The sequence below is a fragment of the Lates calcarifer genome, linkage group LG9 (assembly GCF_001640805.2).
Source record: "Lates calcarifer isolate ASB-BC8 linkage group LG9, TLL_Latcal_v3, whole genome shotgun sequence".
Lineage (NCBI taxonomy): Eukaryota > Metazoa > Chordata > Actinopteri > Centropomidae > Lates > Lates calcarifer.
In genome coordinates, this window is record NC_066841.1 from 7,554,717 (window position 1) to 7,579,503 (window position 24,787).

Here is a 24,787-nt window from a genome sequence, read left to right on the forward strand (position 1 = left end):
CTGTCTGCCTCACATGGATTGTAAATATGATGACATGGTACATACTCTGTTCTGAGCCCCTGCTCTCTCCCTCTATCCTCCCTTTTGTTCACCTTTCCTCTCTGCACCATATGCTCTTGTAGATTAGAGTTGGCATTTACCTTCTGAATACCTCAAGTGGGTACTGTAAGCACGAGAGCATGTCCCAGGCCGAGGCCAACAGAAGGTTAACTGAAAGCAAACTTGAGCCTAACCACCAAGGAACTCTAAGCTAGCTTGGCTTGACGTGCTAGCTCTCCATATTTTTGCAAATCTAAATCTCCGAGCCCTTAGGTCTTTGTCTTGCTTCACAGAGCCAGACAAGGAGTTTCGGTGGCTTTTTCTTTTCTGTTTTTTAGCTGAACATCGAGGGGAATGTGCTTTAATAGCCTGCAGCCTCTTTAGGTGTCTTTCCGCTCTCAGATTTTGATTGGCAGTCCAGAGACTCAGACGGTATTACCATGGTTATCTCACTACGCCACACACCTAACAGCACTCAAAGCCCCCTGAGCTGTCATGCCTCTTAATTTGCACCATAAGCAGATGAGTTGAAAAGGGATAAAATACCTGGACACGGGTTTGGCTGGGTCATTCAAGGACACAGACTTAAAGCAGAAAGGTGACACTGGTGAGTGTTGCTACTGGGTCTTCCCAAAGTCATTCACTAATCTTTCATGCCGGTTCATACACAAACTCTGCATATGACACAATACATTAAACAATATGTTTGACCATTGACAGCAGTTTACCTTCTGTCACTCTGCACTACTATAATAACCATTATAGTATCTATGTAGTAATACAGCAGTAACTATAGTAGCTCATGTTCACCACCTCATGTCAGTCCAATCAATCGTGACCCGTGGATTGTGTTTGTATTCAGTTTTGCCTTCCCTTTCTTGTTATGTCCTCATTTTTGTTATACCACCATGTTTTTGTCTATTAACATGTTATGTTAAATTATCTTTGTCTCTGGTTCCTTCAGACTCTCATGGCATGGACCTGTTTGCAGTCGCGGTCCATGAGTTTGGTCATGCCATCGGCCTGGTCCACACCTCAGCCATGGAGTCCATCATGAGACCGTACTACCAGGGTCCTGTGGGAGACCCTCTGAAATATGACCTACCCTATGAAGACAAGGTCCGCGTCTGGCAGCTCTACGGTACGAGGGAACATGTAATCAACTTACTGTGTGAGAGAGAGAGAGAGAGAGAGAGAGAGAGAGAGGGTAAATAATTTTTATTTCCATCAGAATTTCCATTAATGAATCTTCCCCCATTGTTACAACAAGCACACCCAAATGAGAAATGGTATTTCAGGAACTGATCAGTACTGGGGACAGTGCTATAGAGAAATAAAACAAAGCGGGAAGGAGTGCCTTAAAATAGAAGTAATAGCATTTTTTCTAGCCAGCCTTTCCAAGTATTTTCAAAATACTCTGCTACTGGACACATACTTTTCCATCATTATTTCCAGAGTGTTTACAGTACAGTGAGCATGAAATTTACAGTACACACTGGCTGAGCTGGCTACTCATTTGATGCATCATAAAAGCAAGCGAGACTCAAAAATGACTCTGCTTCTACACTGATCAATCCAGTGAAGTCTCTGAGTGTGTGTGTGTGTGTGTGTGTGTGTGTGTGTGTGTGTGTGTGTGTGTGTGTGTCTATAAACATTGTGGAGACCTACTCTGCCCATATCTGCATTCACAGAATCTTCCTCTACTCCACTGACCATGACTCATGAGCCTCTGCTCTGTAATTATGTATATTTCTCGGTGCAGTGGTGGAAACAGCCGTTTGCCGGTGACAGCTCAGCAAACTGAAGATGCAAAGACCTCCTCATGCAGGAGGCAGTTGATGAGCTCTGTAGAGCAAGGTTATTGATTAAATGGAAAACATGGAAGGAGTTAATTGGACTGCGTTATGGCATGTGACCTTACCACACCATTCCTTGATACAGGAAATAGCAGTGTATGAGAGGGGAATGATAAACATGTAGAGGAGAATGAAGTGCAGGAATAAATTGTGAAGACACATGAGATGAATTGAATCAGAGTGAAGTGAAGTATGTGGGGGAACAAAAAGATAAAACAGACAAAAGGGAGATAATTGCATGCTATGTGCCATGTAATACTATGGCACAAAATAGGAAAATAGTAACATTACAAAAGAACAGGATTAGACCAAATAACTAAGAATTACCAGAATGTTATTGCATGTGTCGTAAATTCATCTTGACTGGCATTTGGTCTCATTCTAGGTGTCAGAGACTCAGTGTCCCACACAAACCGACCAGGCAACCCCTCCCAGACGGCTGAGCCTCCTGTCCTGCTCGACCTTCCTGAAAATCGATCCACTGTCCTGTGAGTAAAAGATTCAAAGACACCCAGTATCTTTCATGTGTAACAATACTGCATGAAAAAGAAAATCCACTGCAGCCTCTTCAACAGTCCCTCAGGGTCTAACTCGAGGACCCTACTTTTGTGCGAAGATAAAACACAGTGACCCAGCATCACCAATGTTGCACTTTTGTTGGGTGAAAGGAAATATTTCCCATACAACATGACACTGCCTGTGCTGTAATGGCCACAAAAGTGTCGCAGAGTGGAGTGTCAATGTCAATGAAAATCGAATGTCACAGTACAATTTTGGTACCAAGAATGATGCTTGCTCTGCTGTTGACTCAGGACGCATCTTATTAGGACAAGTGCTGCTCTTTGATATGTCTAATGGCTTCAGTTGGCAAAGGTGCTCATGCTCATAAACTTCATCTCCTCTTTCAAGCTTATATAAATTGCTTAACCAGGCATTTTTACACAGCCATAAAATATGTAGGTATGCTGAAACCAAGGCAATAACAGGAGTTTGGGTACATCTATAAGAACTCTACTTTTAAAAGGTCTCACACAGGTGATATTTATTGCAGGGTAACTGTATTGGAACTCATTATAGAGAGATTTCTATTTTTCTGATGGTTCCCTGAACATCAGCATAATTACATTGTGATTGTTTTTTAATTTTCTTACCATTTTCCAATTTTCACTGAGAAACAATATAATGAATCCATTCAGGAATACTCTACATTTATTTTAAAAAGAGTTTTTTTGGTGATATGAAGTCATGAGGTGCCAACAAAGCAAATTAGCTAAGAGGCCGAGAGTGAGTTTGGGAGCCTGCCCGTCTAATTAAGTAATTCCCTAAAGCAAGTTAGGCGCCTATCAGCCTGTAGTTTTTTTGATGATCAAGGATAATTAGACTTAATTTTGTCCATTTATGTATTTTGAATGTACATAAACACGTTTGCAGACACATGCCCAAACCACCAAGTGCTAACCTTAAAGTGGTCCCCAAGTGGTCAGACCAAAAATGTCTTAATTCGGAAGAACTGCAATTTAAATTAGTCTCTCATATGCACACACACACACATCAGGAAACAATGAGGAAGCACTAAGAAATATGTCTAGCTAAACAGGCAGTGCTGGGATATTCACCTATCTTTTGCTCCCTGGTTTTGGGCCTCCACTGACTTCATTAGTTATTTCCCACTGACTCCATCAGGTCATGATGCGTGAAAAAGCTGGATTAGGCCTGACAAGAGCAGCAATACTGACCACTAGGCAGTGGTGTAATGTTAATAGAACTCTGAATAGAGACCTTTGTTGGTAATATAAGGCTTGGCGGGCTCCCACTAACAGCCCTGTGGTACTAATGGCTTCATCATTGGCAGGCCGGCCACATCAGTGCTTTAAATCACTTATAATCCTCCAGAATAAATGCACAGAGGGCCCTCACCGTGTCATCGTGACAGCATCTCCTCTTTTGTTTAGCCTTGTTTCATGATCATGATTTCACAGGCATCCAGTCACAGTAGAAGACAAGAGAAATATATACAAAATTTTAACATGTAAAAAGGTGTTGAACATCAACACATATCTCATTTAAAAGAAATTTGTTATAAGTCATTTTAGATGATACATAACCCATCAGATTTGGAAACAACACTGTTTGCCGTCTTTAAAGATTTCAAATGTTGAAACTGTCCAGTTTTACACAAGAGGTTCTTTTCCCCTCTTTTTTTGCAATCTTCTCTCCTCCTATTTTCTTCACGTCTCTCAGGCTGGCGCGAGATGCCCCAGACAGATGCTCCAGTCACTTTGATGCAGTGGCCCAGATACGAGGAGAGGCCTTCTTTTTCAAAGGTACGGCGGCACAAAGGGAGAAAGACAGACACACAGTTACAGAGCTGTGTGGGAAAAAATAAAATGAAATTAGCCTAATGAGCGGAAGTAAGAGGAGGAAGAGCAAATTAAGGAGGGAAAAAGAAAAGGAAAGAGGAGGAGGACGAGAGAGTGGTGGTGGCGAGGGAACTGTAGGCACCCAGCTGAGCTAGTTGAGCCCGGCTGAGAGACTGCAGTCCAAAAATTACATCAGGCTTTCGTGCTCGTCCCTCTGGAGAGATGACCCCAAGCCTCCCACTGACAACAGAAACAAGAAGCAGACTCTCATACCTTCAGCAGAAGTGCTAACAAAGTATGCTGAACTTTAACTGACACTTTTTCTCTTACCTGTTTAATCTTTTATATAACTTACAAGGGATGACATTAAAAGTTTATAGATCATTGTTAGAATCATTTTGTCCTTTGAATGTTGTTTTTTGAGACATTTTAAATGACTCAGACTTTTAGATTTTGGACACTGTTTAGCATTCACATTCATCTGAGACAATGTGAACCCTCATTTTCAGTGAGCCTTGGACATGTTCTGAAATGTACTACATTGGTAAACTGCTGAAAACAGACAATGTAAATCTGTGAAAAAAAGGAAACACTTTGTGCTTTTTGATTAAGGTACACAGTGTAAGTTGCTGTTGAGTCTACATAAGCATGCAAATGACAGTATGAACTAAGTTAGTCTTCAGTAGATTCATTTACATTTGCACTGCTGTACGTTTGCCTTAGGGAATGTATAAAAAGAATAACTAATAATGGCCACTAAAGACATTATTATTTGTTGTCAGCATCCTGAATAGCGCCGGTCCTCTTAATGCAAACCTGCCCTTTTTCCTCACAGGGAAGTACTTCTGGCGACTAACTCGAGAGAAGCATCTGGTTTCTCTGCGTCCCGCTCAGATCCATCGCTTCTGGAGGGGTCTCCCAACAAATCTGGACAGCGTGGATGCCGTTTATGAAAGACCCCTAGACCACAAAATAGTCTTTTTCAAAGGTACAGTATATTAAAAAAAAAAAAAAAACTCATAAAAAAAATCAGCATACTAATGTGTAATCAAATCTTGGAATGAGTTGTTATTCTGGTTCATTAGTGTCAATGAGTATCTGAAACCACATGATTTCTGTCACAAAACCATTGTTTTTAAGTAATGTAATAGTTTAGTGCATACTGTATTTTAGTATCCAGCATCCATTCTTAAAACACTTTTAAAAATGTGATTCATCCACAGTATAAAGAGGCTTGATGCAAGGGGACAGTTCACACCTTGCTCACAATGTGGCTGTGACTCTGAAGGAAGCTGTGGCATTTTTTTTCTCTATGTGAGAGGGCAGAAGTGTTATAAATTGAATTTTAAAAAGAGAGGTGCAGAAACAAGGGCATGATTTGATATGAAATGCGAAACAGCCTTCATAGCAGAGAACGTTCGTCACTGGCTGCCTATCAAGAATGTGTGTGTGAAAATCTTTTTTATTTATTTCAGAAGAGTGTCCTCTACATATTTTATAGCTGTCTCATCTTTTCAAATGTATCATCTCAGGCAGATACACTGTCTGTGTGTGATGTATAGATTTTTAAATATATTTTCTGTATCCACCCTATTCAGGTCTTAAGTACTGGGTATTTAAAGACAATATCGTTGAAGAAGGTTATCCTCGTCCAATCAGTGACTTTGGCCTACCCTTGGAAGGCGTGGATGCAGCCTTTGTTTGGCTCCACAACGACAAAACCTACTTCTTCAAGGACAACCACTACTGGCGCTATGATGACCACCTTAGGCGTATGGACCTGGGCTACCCTAAAGACAGCACGCTTTGGAAGGGGCTGCCATCACAACTAGATGACGCCATGAGATGGTCTGATGGTGAGTAGCCTTGAAAAGTAACACTTCTTTTCATTGTTAAAAAAACATGCAGAGATGAGATTTCTTCATCATCCGCAGTAATGCCTGGCACGAATAGAAAGATGACACTGACACATTTGTCCATTTTCTAGCCACCTACTGGGGCCATAGTTGCTTCCTTCACCCCAGAAACTTCTTCTCACTCCTCCTAGGATATTTCCAGGCACTCCCGGGCATGCTGGGAGATGTAGTCTTTTTTTAGTGTGCACGTGGTTCTACCTGATCCTTATGGGTCATGCAAGAGGCAACTCAAAAGACAGGCTATGTTGACTTCTACGGTCCTTTGAGCTACTGACAGATAGAGTAAAGCATGCAGAAAAAAAAATATTTTGAACCCTTGTCCATGAGATTTGTGATTTCATTCTTTTCACCAACCAAAAATTTGACACTGAAGGTGGGGGTCGAAATTGAAATCTTTGTTTGGGGGCTAAAGGTGTCAGTATGTTTCAAATAACATACTAAAAAGATCACAGAATGCAATGTGTTCTTTTGAGATTATAAAATAGACAGTTTGACAATCATGTCCACTTTATGCTGCAATTGGTCAAGTGTACCTAGGTGTGAAACCAGGCAGGGTTTGACACTAGCCTGTAGTTGTGGCTGGATGACGAGTCATGCAGCCTAGGTCGTTTGATGCATACCGAGGCCTTTTCTGATTTAAAACCTAAGATGTTCTTTCCTGAGCTAAAACTAAAGTTAGCAATTAAATGTTTTTATCAAACACCTTTCTACTGTTGTGTGTGTTCTAGTGCTTTACAATAAAAGTCAGATTTAAAATACGCTCCCAATATGTGACAATGGTGAGATTGAGTAACACAAAAGCAGCTGTCTCTTTCTTTCTTTCTCTGTTTCAAAAACTACCTACTTCAATACTCCTGAAAATAAAAGATTGAAACTGTACCACCAAAAAGTGATCTGTCAAACACAGTGAAAAGGTGTGTGGAGGGATGCCAGTGAGATATTTTGACCTCTTCTGTCTTTGATTAAAAAAATTTGATTAAAAAAACATTCTGATTGATTAAATTCAATGTAGAAATGATGAATCACCATTGTCTGTTTCTTCCAGCGATAAATGATTACATTTCTCAGAGAAAAATAGGATTCAAACACTCCACCAGAGCATCAGACCACTGGTAGCTCTGGTATTTCTAGTGCCTAAGGCAAGACCATGCAATATCCTTCTCAGAAGTAATCCTCAGAGAGGAATGAACTAAGAGAGAATTATGAGACAAGGATGGAGCAATTATGCAAGTTAGCAAACACGCAGCATCAAGTATTGGTTGAAGTTTTACAGGCTCAGGCCATTATTCTGAGGCAACTTTGTAGGAGTAGTAAAACACTGTAGTTTTAAGCATTGCTAATGGTATGACTCTAGGGATGGCAAAGTGAGTCCACCACTTTGGCCCAGACTGAAACATAATTATTGGATGAATTTTTGTGACATTTTGTGCGCACATTTTTGGTGATCCCTGACTTTTCTGTTAGCACCACTATGAGGTTGATGTTTTGGGATTTTTAGTGAAATGTTTTGGTAACCATGATCTGCATCAGCTGTACTTTTAATGCTAATTTGCAAATGTTAGTGTGCTAACATGCTAAACTAAGATGTGAAACATGCTAAACATTATACCTGCACCTATACCTATACCTAAACATTAGCATGCTAATACTATCACTCTGAGCATGTTGACTCTTAGACCTGAAAGACATAACCATACTCAAGTAATAACTGGTAGCACTGGCACCAGTTATTATCTTTAACAAATGGTTCCCATGTTATTAATTTACCTTATATTGATGTTTCAGTTGAAATGCTGAGTTTTGCACCTCACTTGAGTATAGGGGTACTCTTGTTTATCAGCCAGTTCTTTCTTATCTTCATTAAAGGTGATACTGTTAATGATGTGTTATTATATAAAGAGAAATAAACACTTAACATGGCTTTCAGCATCTCATCAGTCAGTTATATTTCATTTTCTGTCAGCAAAATATAAATCAATAGTAACATGCAGTTCCCTTTAATCTTACTACAACTAAAAAACTGTTTGAATTCAGTTCAATTTTTTATAAACTTCTGTCACTCATAGATAAGACATTCCACCTGAAAAAATATATTCCATATTTCAGTACTCATTATCATTCATACTAACATTTTTTTTTTTTAGTTTATTTTATTTTGGCAGTCCCTGGTTGCATCCATGCACATTTTTTGTTGTTGGCATAGCTGCAGTATGCAGATTAAGAGGCACATTTGCATTTGATTGTTTTTTGCTTCTTTTTTTTTCATGTGTCAAAATATTTTTTTAACCTTTATCTGTTATTTTGACATGGCACACATGGTCTTTTCTGCCAACACTCTGCTTCACATTCATGCAGTCAAACACATTCAAACCTTGGAGCGAACCCAGTATAATCACAGTGAGCAGCTCCAGTTTAGCAGCTGAGTGTCAAGGTCACAACGCCTGCTTCCATCAGAGTATCGTAGCTACAGACATCTGATCTTGTGTGCATTTTAATAAGAGGTGTAAAATGGCCTAACACATTTGTTTGAGGAAATGTAGTGAGGAATTTCTCCTCTGTGAGGCTGTTGTGTGTGTGTCTGTAAGGCTCTGGGTGGTGCTAGGTTTTAAAAATATCCTTTAAAAAGCTACTGAGACCTGAAATTTAAGACCACTCTCAGTAGGAGTCAGGATGTCCCTAATCCCCCTTGCAGCATGTGAATACAAGGATGCTCTTCCCCTGTCAGGTGTTTAGTGGTCTGTGTTCTGTCTTCTGAGCTTGTAGACTCAGAGGTCTCGCTCCAAGCTTTTTGATGCGTGTATGTGTGTGTGAGAGGAGGCCCATCGTGCAGTTCTTACTCTGCTTCACCTCCAGCCATTATCACCACAGAGCCGGGAAGGGTGAACTTGGAAACCTACACGCACAAGCGCACACAGAAAGACCATGGGGCCTGGGAACTGGAGCCACATCAAAGCCTGCTCTCTGTTTGTCTCAAAAGCTCAGGATGAATAGAGAGAGAAAAGAGATGGAAACAGACAGTGGGGAGAGAAAAGAGTGATATGACAGTGAGAAGGAGAGAGGGGATGTGGTGACACCTCGTTATGAAAATAGAACAGAGAGACTAGGAAGGATGAGAAGGTGAATCCAGGCGAGAGGAGATACGGGGACACCTGAAGACAAAGACAGTAAAGAAAACAGAAGGAAAAGGAGAGATGTTAGAAAGATAGATGGCTTGACTCAAAGGACAGATAGAGAAATCACAGTGAGACAGGGAGAGGCAGTAAAACCACAGAGAATGGTTGCTGTGGAGGGAAAAAGAGGCATAAAGGGTATTAATGTAGCTGTAATGGTGATAATAATCATTGCTGCTGACATCAGTATGGCATCCAGGAATAGTTCAGTCTTTTAGCCATGAAGAGGAAAATGAAATTTATCGGGCATGAATATGATCTTTAACCTGTAGTGGAAGTTCACATAAACCAGCTGAAGTTACAACCTCTGTTACCATAAAGGCAAGAAGCAAGTCAACATTTCATTTTAGAGTAAAGGGTTTAGAATTTTAAACATTTTTGAAGGGCCTCTGTCCTATTTATCAAAGTAGACTGAACTTAAACTGAACTGAAACAGTCCCCCAATTGTTTTTGCAATAGCAGTGTTTGGAGGAAACACAAGAGACCACTGAGTAAAACAGTTGAGACAGAATTTTCTGTAGCTACAGTTCATCGTTTTCCCTTCAAGGATGAGGCTGATGATATCTATAGTTGTGTTATTGTCAGAAAATCCCCTGAAAATACCAAAACCAACAATGAATTGATCCCACTAACAAGAACTGCCAGTGTAGCCAAAGCCTGACATAGCTTATTCCTCTCTGCCAACAAGCTCCATTGTTGTCCAAAAACTATTAAAGACACATCAGTGAGCCATGCTGTTGCACATGTTCCTTCATTACCATAAACCTGGGAGCTGCACTGTACTGCACATTACTAACTAGGAAGGAAGGAAATTAGTAAAGTACTAAAGATTTCATCTTTAGTAGGAACCAGTGGGTTTTAGACTAATGTTGTTGGAAAGGTTTTTGGTTTCAGCTCTTGAAATTATTATACAATAAGTAAAAATAATAAACAAAAAAGTCACAACGTCATATAACTTACAATACTAAAAAACACAAACAAGAAGGGCTCTCTTTTTCAGGGTCAGTCATTTGTTCAGTATAGCTGTGATTTAACGTCAGTCAAAGAGTCTAGAAAAAGTGTATTCTCAAGGGTTATTAGTTAGTAGTGGGTGAAACCTACTCATAAATCATTTATTTAAAAACCTTATTTGGAAGAGATTATGTCTGCCATATGTTGGAAATTCATTATCAAGGCCAAAGCATGGATAAAGGAATAAAGAGCAGAGAGCTGCCTCCATAAAGCAGTAAGTTTGCACCCTTCCATATACAGTAATTTAAAAAACCATGCAGGCAATATGTTGCTACAAAATCGCTGCTGCATTATGTATTTTATTTAGAAAGTGATGCTCAAACGTAGTGCTAATAAGTGGTAAATTTTCTAAAAAGACATTTAGGAGTAAACTGAATGCTCTGATCATTCTCTGTTTTTAATTGTTATTTCCGCTCATCTCATCGTCTTACTTCTTTCAAGACGTTGAAGGATGAATGCAAGACCCATCTGTGTACAATATGACAGAATGAGATTCTGTTTGTTTCTATTGATTTTGTGCAACAACCATTTAAGCACAAACAAGACTGTTATCTTCATCACTTCTGATGAACACTGGACCTATTTTTCACAATGTCACACAATGCATTTTGGAGCCTTTTGTTCCTGTGAAGTGGTATTTTTATCAGAGGCATGTAGCATGTAGTTTTTCCTTTTATCCTGCCAGTGCCCATTTGGTATTTTGGTGAGTCTAATTAACTAAAGTAACCTAAAGTGAACGGACAGGCACGGCAGGGGGTGCGTCAGCAACAATCAAGTGGCACAGTGTAATTATCGTACCAAGAATGCCCACAAGGCATTGCTGTGATCTGTGCTGCCCAACACACCCACAGAGAGCCTACAGAATTACATTAACCTTGACGTACAGTTTGTATAAACCCTTTTATGTATGTAATCCTGGCCTGTTTTACTTATTCTTCAAAACAAGCCTCGTGTGTAAGTGCACATTGAACATATAATTACATTTCAACCAAATTTCTCTAATCCTCAAAACAAAATGCTCAGTCTATATGAAGAGTCTATTTTAGGGATTGCTTGTGTATCCTGCTGCTGCTGCTCAATTATTCAGTCTCTTCCAGTGTGGGTGCTCAGTCTTGCAGCTATCACTAGCAAAGTTACTGGCTACAACCCAGCTTTTCTGCACATCATCCAAGTTTATATAGGCTACATCTGCCACCTTAAATTTGTGTGCCAGCTTCAATATTATTTTCATGTGGAGAGAGTGGAGCAACCAAACAGCAAGAAGACCAACTCCCTATCAGGATATTGGTTTTAGTTTTACAAGACCAGTCTTGTGTCAGTAGAAAAAGGTTTTTATGTGAGAACATCAAGCTCAGTGCAGGTTTGAGTCTGTGAAATGGTATTTTCTTGAGATACCAAGTATTATTATTATTTTTCAGTAAGTGAAAAAGAGTGCAGCTGGAGGTTACACAGGTAAGAATGCAACAGATTATGCTATTTAGTCTAGCCAAATCTACAGCTCCATTTCATGGTTAGCTTACATTTGCGAGTAGGGTTTGATTAGAAAATTTTCTCGCCTGCAAGGATGATAAATTCATATGACTGTGAGAAGGAAAAACTTTCCTTTATCCAAAATGTAAAAATGTTTTGCTTTGCCAAAAAAAACAAAAACTCTGTCCAAAACTCATCAGTAGGAAATGCAACTGTTATAATAAAGTAACTGAAATTATGATTTTTCATGATGAATGTGCTTATACATGCCCACTCATGTATGTTTTGTAATCCTCAGTCTCAAATAGGTGGAATATGGTAATAACAGTGTGAAAGTACTAAACATAAACACTTTCCACTCTGGATCACTGGTTCACGAAATTAAGGCCACTGATGTTTTATGTGTTCTGTGCTTGTTGTGTATTTCAGATAAGAGCAAAGACAATTCTCTACTTTGTGTGAATAGTCTTTTCACTGGAAAAGACCATTCACACAAGGAAAATTCTTTTCCTGTGTTGCACACTCACAGTAATACCAACCCTCCTTTTTCTCCAAAGGCTCGTCCTATTTCTTCAAGGGGAAGGAGTACTGGCGAGTGCCAGGCAGCGACATGGAGGCGGAGGCCGGATACCCCCGCCTCATCGCCAAGGACTGGCTGCTGTGCACCGAGATGCAATCGGACTCTCCGGACACAGAGCCCAAGAGCACGGAGACAAGAGTCAACGTGCACCATCACCCAGACCATGCAGAGAATGGATACGAGGTGTGCTCCTGCACCTCTGACACCGCCTCACCTTTGGGCGCCCGCCCCTCCCCATCTCCCCTCTGGCTGCTGCCACCACTCTGGACGTTGTCGCTGGCCCTCCGCTCTGAACTGCTATGATGCCAAAGCATGGGACAAAGTTCCTGAGCTGGTTGGTGGAGGGCCAGCTGACACTCAGTCAAACCGACAACTGGAATATTTTGTTCTTATTATATAATTTGGTATCTTTTTGCTCTGATTTTGCTGTTATTTATTTTACATGTCATTCAGTGGGCACTGCCAACTAAAGTAGTCCTGATAGGCATCCACCCACTCACAGTGCTTTACAGAGTTCTACAGAATGGTCAAACTGCCTCATCTCTGCAAGGAAAAGGGTAAGTGATTATTTCTTCCCATGAGCAGCAGGTTTACAGCAGCAATGCCTCAGACACAGAGAGATGAAAGGCACCTGGTGCAAACATGTCACATACTGTTGTCTGTTCTATAAAATTACAGTAGATACCTTATTAAAGGGGCATTTCACCACAATTAGCACAAAATGTCTTTAAAAGTACCAAAAAAAAAAAAAAAAAAACATATTTTCACACTGACCTCTGGAAGTATCTAGCCATGCAGATGGTTCATTTTTTATGTAATAGTTTCTGTCTCCAACCCAATTCAATGGAGGTGGATGGAATTTTATTTGTGCTGTTTAAGACAAAATAACATTTAAAAAACTTAGCAGCAGTGTGTCTGTGTGAAAACAGCATCACCGTTCCTCTTGATGATCCACAGAACTCATAGGAACTATTTTTATGTCAAACAGTAGTTCCAGTGTACCACAAACAATTTCTATTCACCTCCATTGCATTGGATGTTTCAGAAACTTGGGAAATAAACCCCAAATTATGTGCATTGCAGGATACCACCACAGGGAAGAGAGAAAATGTTTTTTGGTTGGTGGGGGTGGGGGGATGGGGATTGGGGAACAGACCTGTTGATAAACCCCTGATTCCACACACATATCCATCCATGTTTAATGTAACTCTGACCTACATCGACTTAACTGCTTATGATAAGCATGGATGTCTTGGCTCCATCTCTTACAGACAGTGTGAAAACTACTTACTGTGAGAACTAGACAGATGCATGGATGAGTAGGTGGATGGACTCAGCACCAGTTTCCTTGCCTAAATCCATCAACTCATCTCTAAACTGAGGAACTGCTGTTTGTGAATGTATTTCCACAGGTTCGTTACTTTCACCTCTGGAATGGAAGCATTCCCCGCTCTTGGTTTGGTCTTATTTTTTGTATCAAATTCAGATAATATAATATTCCATGTTTATTTTACATTGCTTTGGTCAGGTTAGAGAGTTCATAGAGCCTTTTTGGGACTGTTGGACAATTTCCCTCACACCCCATACTCCTTCTGAAGAGTCACAACATGGCCCTTGGATTTATTCTTGCTGTAAAGATATATTTACCTATAGACTGATATATTTGAGTTGAAAGGTTCTGCAGTTATTGCATAACCAAGTGGACTGTGTATATTTTAAGCTGTGTTTTCTAATGTAAAATATTTTTGTAGAAAAATTAAAAAAAAATCTGAATGACTTAATTGGCCAAGTGTGGTCACATGAATATGTATTGGGACCGATTATTTGGAGTACTGAGTCTCGCGGCTGTGTGGGCCGAGTGTGTAATTATTTAGTGTCAGTGAGAAGGAGTCAGGGCTTGAAGACAGATGAAGGTAACATGACAGCTTGCAGACACCAACTGGGAGATGCTCTCCATCTCTCTGATGTTCTTAAGCATGTTTTTCCTCTTGTAATGGTCACTGCTGTTCATCAGGAACGCAAACCACATTGTGTCAGTCACACCACAGACACACACACACACACACACACACACACAGAGTGGCTTTATGAACAATTTTTTTGGCAGAGGATTATACAGTATACCCATGTTTCTTAAGGAAAGAGAATCAGAGAAGCAGTCATCTAATCTGGCTCAGATCAAAGTTAACAGGATGTCAGGCCTGTGGAGTCTTTCACTCATTCATGCACACACGCTGAGGACCACAAATTACAGCATCTTAATTACAGTTATATATATATATATTTACTTTAATAATGTCAAAACCATGCACAGGCAGAAATATTCTATGTGCATGTCTGTGAAGGTGTTTGTGCGGATGTTTGTTAGTTTACTCTACCCAAAGGCTGCAGATGAACCCCCATCCAAAATAATGCAGACCCAAAACTTCATTCTGTTTTTGAGGTAAAATGAAGTTTAAAAGTTTAAAAAGTCACTCAATCGCTATTTCTGCCAACAGCAGCAGTTTTCCTTCCCTCCTCTTGACACACTCGAGTGGTGTTAATTAACCGGCGTGGCTCAGCAGCCACCAAGAGAGCACCTGCACCCACAGGCAAATGCAGCAGGGATGGGTCACTTTCTTGCTACGCATCCTGTTTGGTAAGACGTCATTAACAGACCAATTAGATGTGTTTGATTTAGTAATGTTGGATGTTTAGAAAAAACAAAAAAAATATGATTTCTAAGACACAAGCGCGCTGAAAAGGCTTAAACAGTGGCATTATCCATGAAGCTTCCTCTCTTGTTGACACATGACAATCTCTCTGCATGAGCCCCCAGGTTGGCCAGGCAGAACCAATCAAACCCTCTGTAACTAAAATGCAGTTCCAGACTGAAAGAATTGTTTGCAAAGCCGAGGTCTTGCAGGGGGATGGATAACAGGGAAGAGAGCATACAGTAAGAGGAGAATCAAATGGACACAGAGTGACAGATTATTAGACAGATACACAGGGTTAGAAACAAACAAGCAAATTTAAAATGGAAGAAGTGGCAGCCGCGGAACAAAACCACTGAAATGACAAACAGATGTAGAGATAGAAAAAAAATGAAATGTCATCTCAAGAGAGACAGTGGTAAAGATAAGAAAGCAATTTAACAGTAAGTACATAATCCACAGAGGAGATAGGAAACAGTTTCCACATGCTGTAGCTGTTCATACAGATTTGTATGGGACAATTTGGTTCATTATAACTTTATGCCTTATTGGCCATCATCTCACAGTCATACAGGTTACAAACAAGATGTTTAGCCAGATTAACTAAATAATTTTGTTTGAAGGTGAAACCTGAAGTGAGTGCACTCAAAATAAGAGGGGTCTGCCAGCACACTACAAGAGAGGGGTGTAACTCTTAAGTATTGCAGGCTGCAGACAGATCCTTTTGCTCCAAATGCCTCAGACAAGGGAGGTTAATGCTCTGCAGTAATATGAATTCTGAACTATGCTCTCTGTCAAACACTTTCACACTCTTTCTGTACTGCTGGCTAACCCTACGCAGACACTTGAGCCTCTGTGTGTGTGTGGGTTTTTAGGCTTTCAGGATAGCCCTCCACACAGACCCAGAGGGTGGGGTGGTGGGGTGGTGGGGTGGGGGAGTCACGGGGGAGAAGAGCAGCTGTTGTGGCTGTCCATTTTGCATTTTGCCTGTCCTCACACACACATCAAAGAGCCTGGAGCGGGACCCCTGAAGCTGGCACAGGTGCAGAATACACAACACAGACCTCTAAATACCTGACAGGGCAAAGCATTTGAGCAATGGGAGATGCTGCAGGGGGACAGGATGCCGGAGTAGCTTTTTTTGGACCAAGACGAAAATCCAAAAAATCTTCTCATGTGAGCTGCCAATGGCTTAACTGTAGGAAACATAGCAAGTTGCAAAGGATGGAAAATCCTGTTTGGATTTCACATGGATTAGTACATTAGTACATCCAGGTGGAAATGTACATGGAAGATTCATGAGTTATGAATCCTGCTATTGAACTCTCTCACACCTGCTGAAAGCATGACTAAACCCAGTCAGACATGAGTGGGTTCAGTCATGTTACCGACATGTGCATTACAAATATGTAAATTTATTTAAATTCATGAGATGCTGCTGGTTGGCCATGGAGCTTTTCCTCTACCCAGAAATGACACCTGAAGGCCTCTGCGCCTATTACTAGTGGTTGAGTTCCTGTGGGATGGGCAGAGCCAATCAATCAGTCTAAAATGAACCAAACTGAGGCTGAAATATTCACCGCCACAGCACTTTCCTGCAAAATTCTGAATGTGTCGTGGGATGGATTTGAGAGGATGTGGTAGGATGTTAACCATGTGAGATGCACCACCTGTTGTGCTGGCAAACGGCTTAGCACTGCTTTTTACACATGCATCAGAATTTTCAGCAACTAATTGCTCACAGCTAGAGGGCTCCGAGTTTGAATCGTGGCTTTAGTCTGTTCTGTTCAGGTGTTTGTATGGGTTTCCCGATGCCGTTCTTTCCTCCCTAATTCCAAACACATGCTGGTGTTTGTGATCAGCTGGACTGCAGACCCGTAGTAATTAAGCAACGATGACACGAGTACAAGCAGTGAGGTCTAGCTGTCATTATTCACTCTAAATGAAAGTAAATACATGTAAATATAGGTGTGGATTCTTTAAACCACAGAAAAAGAAAATCATGAGGCGATATAATTTCACTTCTCTCCAATTTGACTTGACTTCCTTGGATTTTTCTATATCAGCACCTCACTTTCATTGCAGTCGTCTTGGTCGTAAGAAACTCTTTATTTCTGGATGTGTTGAAGCTAAATATGCAACAAATGTATTTTTAAATCTGTCATTACCTGCTTCAATGGTCTAAATGTAAATATACAGAAAAGTGAAACCTACTGTACTATACATGTCCTCACACCTACTATTTGTTGGTGCTATACTGCCATCTGCTGGTGTTAAAATACAAGGTTTGATATGAGTTCTCATACCACTAATCTTTGTAAATGTGGGGTCTTTGAAGGTAGTTTATTCATTTAAAGGAAGAAATATAACATGAATTGTAATTTATATCAAATATCACTTCTTATTGCTTAATACTCAGTGATTGAAAACAGTGACTGATACATATTATTGGAAATGACTCAGCTTAGCCCTCTCTAGTAACTGACAAGCATGGATGTATGCTGACAAGACTAATTGGCTAATGTGCTGTTGGTTGAAATCTGAGTCATATTCCAAATGTAATGAATGTAATTTGTCATAGACCAAGAAAGTTGTATTCCTTTCAGTGGTTCTTTCAGATTCCTCCTGAGCCAACCGAAAGCAGTGCTGGTAGCAGAGGTATATGCGGGGGTCTCAGCTCTGATCTCCTCAGGCATCTTGTTAAATATTTCTGTGGGCTTCTGTTCAGAGGCTTTGACTTATGTCTGCTGCGCCCCTGGGTCTTCCTTAGACCCTCTGTTATCAGATCTACAGCCACTTCAGTTGCTGATGACTCAAACAGTTCTGTTGTTAATTACATCTTCTATTTTAAAACTTTAGAAATAATTGAATCTCTATAAACAGCTCTAAAGTCTATATTCATACTTACCTACCTACTACTTACCTTTTCTTAGATAAAGAAATGTCCTTACAGTTTCCTTCTACCTCTTAATTTTTGGAGCGGGAGACACCAGTCCCACAAAGTTTTCTTCTTCTCTTGTTCACTCCCTGGGGCTTTTCTCTTCTGTCTTCATTCTCTCTTGACCTTCTCTTTGTCTTGCCTTCTTCCCCTTCTTCCTCCTCCAATTATTCAGTTTTAATCATTTCATTAATTTCTCTCTTTCCATCAATTCCTTTTCAATTTCCTTTCATTTGTCATGCTTTTCATACTGAAAGTCAAAAAGTCGTTATTCCTTTTAAGTGAAAATCTCTCCCTCCCCCTTGATCAGACTGCAGATGTCCTTGATCAGACTGCATTGAGCGCACCAACAGGATATCTATTTTCCTTGCTCCTTACATTTCTGTTTTGAAATGTTACTATGTCTTCTTTGTGAATCTTAATTTTCTTTCTCCCGGCCTCACTCCTTTCTTGGTCTCCTTTCTTGCTGACATCATCTTCAACCAAAAACCCCTATAATATTGCTCCCTCATACTTAGCTCATACTTGTGCATAAGTCAAGGTTTCAGGAGTAATATTAAACTTTTTAAATGGGTAAACAGGAGCATCAGGGGGTAAACAGCTAAACAAAACAGTATTATTGTTATCCTCAGAAACTGCAACATAGAGCTGATGTTGTTAATTTGTCTGTAGATTTGTATCTACAAATATCAAATTTTTCCTGGAATAGAACCCAGAAAATTACATTCAATCTTTCTCAAAAAACCCAAACATACATTTAACAACAATAGTAAGAATAAATACCATCACTTACCAATCTTCATGCATTTCTACATGTTTTGTTTATGGGTGATTGGTGCTGGAATAAATTTCATCTATTAAGTCTCTGACAAAACACCTCTCAAAAATAACAGGAGTGCAGGATAAACGCTAAGAAAATAAGTAAATACATGTTTATCTTTTGTAATAAATGAGTACTGGCTGTTATGGTTTGGGTTAGTTTGTCTTTGTGTTGTGCTTTTTCTCTCTGTTCCCCCTTCCCTTTTTTCTGTTTGGTTGCAGAGCTGGTGTGTTGCTAGGGGTGTGGCTGTCTCCTCCTGTTGGCTGATTACACACACCTGTTTCCACTCCGCTCGTTCTCCCTTTGCCTTCTTAAGCCCGGCCTTCACCCCAGCCCTTTGCCAGAGTATTCCTTGCTGTATCCAGTGTGCAAGCCCTCAGCGCTACCTGTGTTTTGGATTCTCCTGTTCTCTGTGGCTACCTGTGTTCTCCAGTGGCAGCGTTTTCTGTTCCTCGTGTCTTCAGTACTTTCTTTAGTCAGCCAGTCGCCTGCCACGCTGCCTGCCTATTGTTCCTGTGTTTTTCATCAGTGCCTGATTAAAGAGCCATCTGTTGGTACCTACCTGTGTGCGTGTTCTCTGCATTGGGGTCCTAAACTAGAGTTCATAACAGAATACTCTGGCCAAGCATGGACCCCGCAGAGATTGAGAGGGTGAGACTCGCTCTCACCTCTCAAGGAGCACGGGTGGGTCAACATGAGGTTGCTCTGAGGGATATCACGGACAAGCTGCTCCGCCTGGCCTCCAGCATGACCCAACTCGACGCCCGCCTGGACCAGGTCTCCACGCAGCTTACCTCTCTGGCGGCTCCTGTTCCCCCTCCGGCTCCACCAGTCCATCCTCCAGCCCCTACTACTTCTCCAACCCTGCCCAGCCTTCCTCGTGAGCCCTTTATCCCCACTCCGGTCAGGTATTCAGGAGAAGTAGGGTCTTGTAGTCAGTTTCTCCACCAGTGTTCATTAGTTTTTGACCAGCAGCCCTTATCCTACTCAACCGACAGGTCCAAGATCGCTTTTGTTAGCAGCTTACTTTCAGGGAAGGCGTCAGCATGGGCAGTAGCCACAGCTAATGCTAACTCACCTGCTTGGCAAACATACCATTCTTTTTGCTGTGAGTTCCGTAGAGTTTTCGACCACCCACTCCGGGGCAAGGTAGCTGGTAACCGGCTACTCTCCCTACGTCAGGGATCCCTCACTGTAGCTGCCTATTCCGTAGATTTCCGCATTCTCGCTGCCGAGTGTGGGTGGGATGAAGGGGCTTTACAAGGGTTATTTCTGCGAGGGCTCAGTGAGGAACTCAAAGATGAACTTGCTTCTCGGGATGAGACCTCTTCTCTGGAGGAGCTAATCTCCTTGGCTATCCGTTTGGACAATCGCCTTAGCGAGAGACGCAGGGAAAGGGCAGTCAGAATTAGGGCCCCTTCCCTTCGATCAAAGTCCCCTCGACCCTCTGGTCCCATGGTACCTTGCCCTCCTCCGGAGCCACCTTCTGCCTGTACATCTCCCCCAGCTGCCTCTTCCTCCCCCTGCAGAGAGGAGCCTATGCAGTTGGGGAGGATGAGACTCACCCCCACTGAACGTCAACGCCGCTTCCTCCAGGGACTGTGCCTCTACTGTGGTGGTGAGGGTCATGTCCTCGCTCTCTGTCCCTTACGACCAAAAGATTTGGCTCATCAACCTCTAGGGGAACGTTGGTGAGCCGAACCTCTGCTGTTCCCCCATCCTCCAAACGCTTTTCTCTGAAAGGGACTGTTTCCTGGTCTAAAGAGGGCATTCCTCTCCCTGTCCTAGTGGACTCTGGTTCGGACGACAATTTCATAGACTCTGGTATTGTTTCCCGTTTTGACATCCCCTCGGAACCCCTTCCTGAACCCAAGGACGTTTTTGCCCTCGATGGTCGCCTTCTGGCCCATGTCACTCTCCGAACTATTCCTGTGTCCCTGCTCCTCTCTGGCAATCATCGAGAGGATATTTCCTTTTTCATAATCCCCTCACCATCTTCTTCTTTGGTGTTAGGCCTTCCCTGGCTCAAGCTCCACAACCCACACATAGACTGGTCCACTCCCTCCATTACTAATTGGAGTTTATTTTGTCACTCCCACTGTCTCCACTCGGCCATTCCCACCACCATCTCAGCTCCTGGAACCCCTAAACCCATAGATCTTTCCTCAGTTCCCCAGCAGTATCATGACCTCCAGGAGGTGTTCAGCAGGGACCGGGCTCAATCTCTGCCTCCTCATAGACCTTATGACTGCAGTATTGATCTGCTCCCTGGAGCCCCCTATCCATCCAGCAAGCTCTATAACCTCTCCAAGCCTGAAAGGGAGGCTATGGAGACCTACATCTCTGACTCTCTGGCGGCAGGTCTCATCCGTCCTTCCTCTTCGCCCTTGGGAGCAGGATTTTTTTTTGTTGAAAAGAAGGACAAGACTCTTCGGCCCTGTGTAGACTACAGGGGACTTAATGAGATCACTGTAAAGAATAAGTACCCTCTTCCCCTGATCGATTCTGCCTTCGCTTCCCTCCACCAGGCCACCATCTTCACCAAGTTGGATCTACGTAATGCTTACCACTTGGTGCGGATCAAAGAGGGGGATGAATGGAAGACCGGATTCAACACTCCTCTCGGTCATTTTGAGTACCTTGTCATGCCTTTTGGGTTAACCAACGCACCTGCTGTCTTCCAGTGTCTCATCAACGATGTCCTCCGTGATATGCTCAACCGGTTTGTTTTTGTCTACCTGGATGACATTTTGATTTTCTCCCGCACCCCTGATGAACATGTACAACACGTCCGGCTAGTTTTGCAAAGACTTTTGGAGAACCGTCTTTTTGTTAAAGCCGAGAAGTGTGAGTTTCATGTCTCCTCAGTCAGTTTCCTGGGCTTTGTGGTGGAAAAAGGGCAGGTCAGGTCTGACCCTGCCAAGATTAAGGCAGTGGTTGAATGGCCCACTCCCACCGACAGGAAGCAACTACAGCGGTATCTTGGGTTCGCTAATTTCTACCGCAGATTCATTCGCGATTACAGTAGAGTGGCTGCACCTCTTACTAAGTTAACCTCTGTCAAATCACCTTTTGTTTGGTCCCCTGCGGCTGAGGCCGCTTTTGCTAAGTTAAAGAGTTTATTTTCCTCTGCTCCCGTGTTGTGTCACCCTGATCCCTCTGTCCAGTTTGTTGTAGAGGTTGATGCCTCGGACTCTGGTGTGGGAGCGGTCCTGTCTCAACGATCCACCTCTGACCAGAAACTCCACCCCTGTGCGTTCTTCTCCCGCCGTCTCACTCCTGCGGAGAGGAACTATGATGTGGGGAATCGGGAGCTGCTGGCAGTGGTGCTGGCCCTCCAGGAGTGGAGGCACTGGCTGGAGGGTTCTACACACCCTTTTATTGTTTGGACTGACCATAAGAACCTGTCTTACCTCCGTTCTGCCCGCAGACTCAACTCCCGCCAGGCTCGGTGGGCTTTGTTCCTGGGCCGATTTAACTTCACCCTCACCTACCGGCCAGGCTCCAGGAACGCCAAGCCTGATGCCCTCTCTCGCCAGTTCTCTTCCCCCGTTGAAGGTCCTGCGGTGGACACCATTCTGCCTTCCTCCTGTGTGGTGGGAGCTGCCAGGTGGGAGATTGAGCAGCTGGTCCAGGAGGCCCTGTCTGATCATCCTACCCCGGAGGGTGGTCCTCCCAACCGCCTGTTTGTCCCAGAGCCTGTCCGTTCCCCTGTGCTCCAGTGGGGGCACTCCTCCAAGGTGGCATGCCATCCTGGGTTTCACCGGACCCTGGCTCTGCTTCGTCAGCGTTTCTGGTGGCCCTCCATGTCCGCTGACACTAAGGAGTTCGTCTCTGCCTGCTCAGTCTGTGCCCGGAACAAGTCTTCTCATCGTGCTCCTGCTGGTCTCCTACGCCCTCTTCCCATACCCCATCGTCCCTGGTCTCACATTGCCGTGGACTTCGTCACTGGACTGCCACCATCTGATGGTAACAACACCATTCTCACTGTTATTGACCGATTCTCCAAGTCTGTCCATTTTATCCCGCTCTCTAAACTTCCCTCTGCCCTAGAGACTGCTAATCTACTCATTCAGCATGTGTTCAGGCTTCATGGAATCCCCCAGGACATCGTCTCCGACAGAGGACCTCAGTTTTCCTCCAGAGTTTGGCAGGCTTTTTGCCGAGCTGTGGGGGCTACAGCCAGTCTATCCTCTGGTTACCATCCCCAGACTAATGGCCAGACTGAGCGGGCCAACCAGGATCTGGAGGCAGCCCTTCGCTGTGTTGCCTCTAATCACCCTGTCTCCTGGTCTTCCCACCTTCCCTGGATCGAATATGCTCACAACTCCCTGGTCAGCTCAGCCACAGGTATGTCTCCTTTTATGGCTGCTAATGGCTTTCAGCCTCCTCTCTTCCCTGCTCAGGAGACCGAAGTGGCAGTTCCCTCGGTGCAGGCGCACCTCCAGCGTGCCCGCCAAGTCTGGCGTGAAGCCCAAGCAGCTCTAGCCCGTACTGCGGCTCGGAACCAGAGGTTGGCTGATCGTCACCGCACTCCTGCTCCCCTGTATCAACCCGGCCAGAAGGTCTGGCTTTCCACCCGTGATCTTCCTCTCAGGTCTGACTCCCGCAAACTCTCCCCCAGATACATCGGCCCATACACTATCGACCGCATCATCAACCCCAGTGTGGTGAGACTCCAGTTGCCCCCCTCCCTCAATATCCACCCGTCTTTTCATGTCTCCCTGCTCAAGCCTGTCTCCACCAGTCCTCTGTGCCCTCCGGCCGAACCCCCTCCACCCCCCCGGATCATCGATGACCACCCTGCGTTCACTGTCCGGCAGCTGTTGGATGTGCGGAAGCGGGGTCGGGGCTTTCAATACCTGGTGGACTGGGAGGGGTACGGGCCAGAGGAACGTTCCTGGATCACTCGCTCACTCATCCTGGACCCTGAACTCATTAATGACTTTTACACCAGGCATCCCGACAAGCCTGGTAGGCCGCCAGGAGGCGTCCGTTGAGGGGGGGGTACTGTTATGGTTTGGGTTAGTTTGTCTTTGTGTTGTGCTTTTTCTCTCTGTTCCCCCTTCCCTTTTTTCTGTTTGGTTGCAGAGCTGGTGTGTTGCTAGGGGTGTGGCTGTCTCCTCCTGTTGGCTGATTACACACACCTGTTTCCACTCCGCTCGTTCTCCCTTTGCCTTCTTAAGCCCGGCCTTCACCCCAGCCCTTTGCCAGAGTATTCCTTGCTGTATCCAGTGTGCAAGCCCTCAGCGCTACCTGTGTTTTGGATTCTCCTGTTCTCTGTGGCTACCTGTGTTCTCCAGTGGCAGCGTTTTCTGTTCCTCGTGTCTTCAGTACTTTCTTTAGTCAGCCAGTCGCCTGCCACGCTGCCTGCCTATTGTTCCTGTGTTTTTCATCAGTGCCTGATTAAAGAGCCATCTGTTGGTACCTACCTGTGTGCGTGTTCTCTGCATTGGGGTCCTAAACTAGAGTTCATAACACTGGCAACTGCATTATCTTCCACCTAATATTATTTTTGCACCTGTAAAATAGCATTACGTGTTGTGAAAGCTCAGTTTGAGAGAGTACTTTGCATTATTATATTAGGTGCAGAAAAACTCATTTCCCCAACTGTATGTGTCACCGTGCTCAGCAGACCAGGGAATTATACTGTGCAGAGAGTGCAGTTTCTCCTAAGGGCATTTAAAAAAATCTTATGTGATGGCTTGATTTAGAATTTTTGTCTATCATCAGTTACAATTATTATTAACTGTAATTGCGACTGTTTCATTCATATCTATTACATATACGTTTCATCTCCGCTTATCTCATCTTATCTTAATTAAATACATTTCAGGACACTTTTAACGGACAGTTGTTGAGACTGAAAGGTATTGCTGTACATTTACTTGCACTTTACTTTTTAAGTACAGTACTTCTCTCAGTTTGACAGAT

General features: G+C 43.0%; 1 protein-coding gene across 1 annotated transcript in view; it reads left to right on the forward strand.

Annotated features, from left to right (window-relative positions):
- The window catches only part of mmp17a (matrix metallopeptidase 17a), a 58,225-nt gene extending 44,047 nt beyond the window's left edge, over window positions 1–14,178 (forward strand). Inside the window, exons 5-10 of the mRNA XM_018680671.2 lie at window positions 1,004–1,180; window positions 2,281–2,383; window positions 4,137–4,219; window positions 5,091–5,243; window positions 5,854–6,111; window positions 12,380–14,178. Of these exons, the coding sequence (XP_018536187.2) occupies window positions 1,004–1,180; window positions 2,281–2,383; window positions 4,137–4,219; window positions 5,091–5,243; window positions 5,854–6,111; window positions 12,380–12,705 (1,100 nt within the window). The 3' untranslated portion in view covers window positions 12,706–14,178. The remainder of the gene's footprint in view (window positions 1–1,003; window positions 1,181–2,280; window positions 2,384–4,136; window positions 4,220–5,090; window positions 5,244–5,853; window positions 6,112–12,379) is intronic.
- Window positions 14,179–24,787: the final 10,609 nt, after the last annotated feature.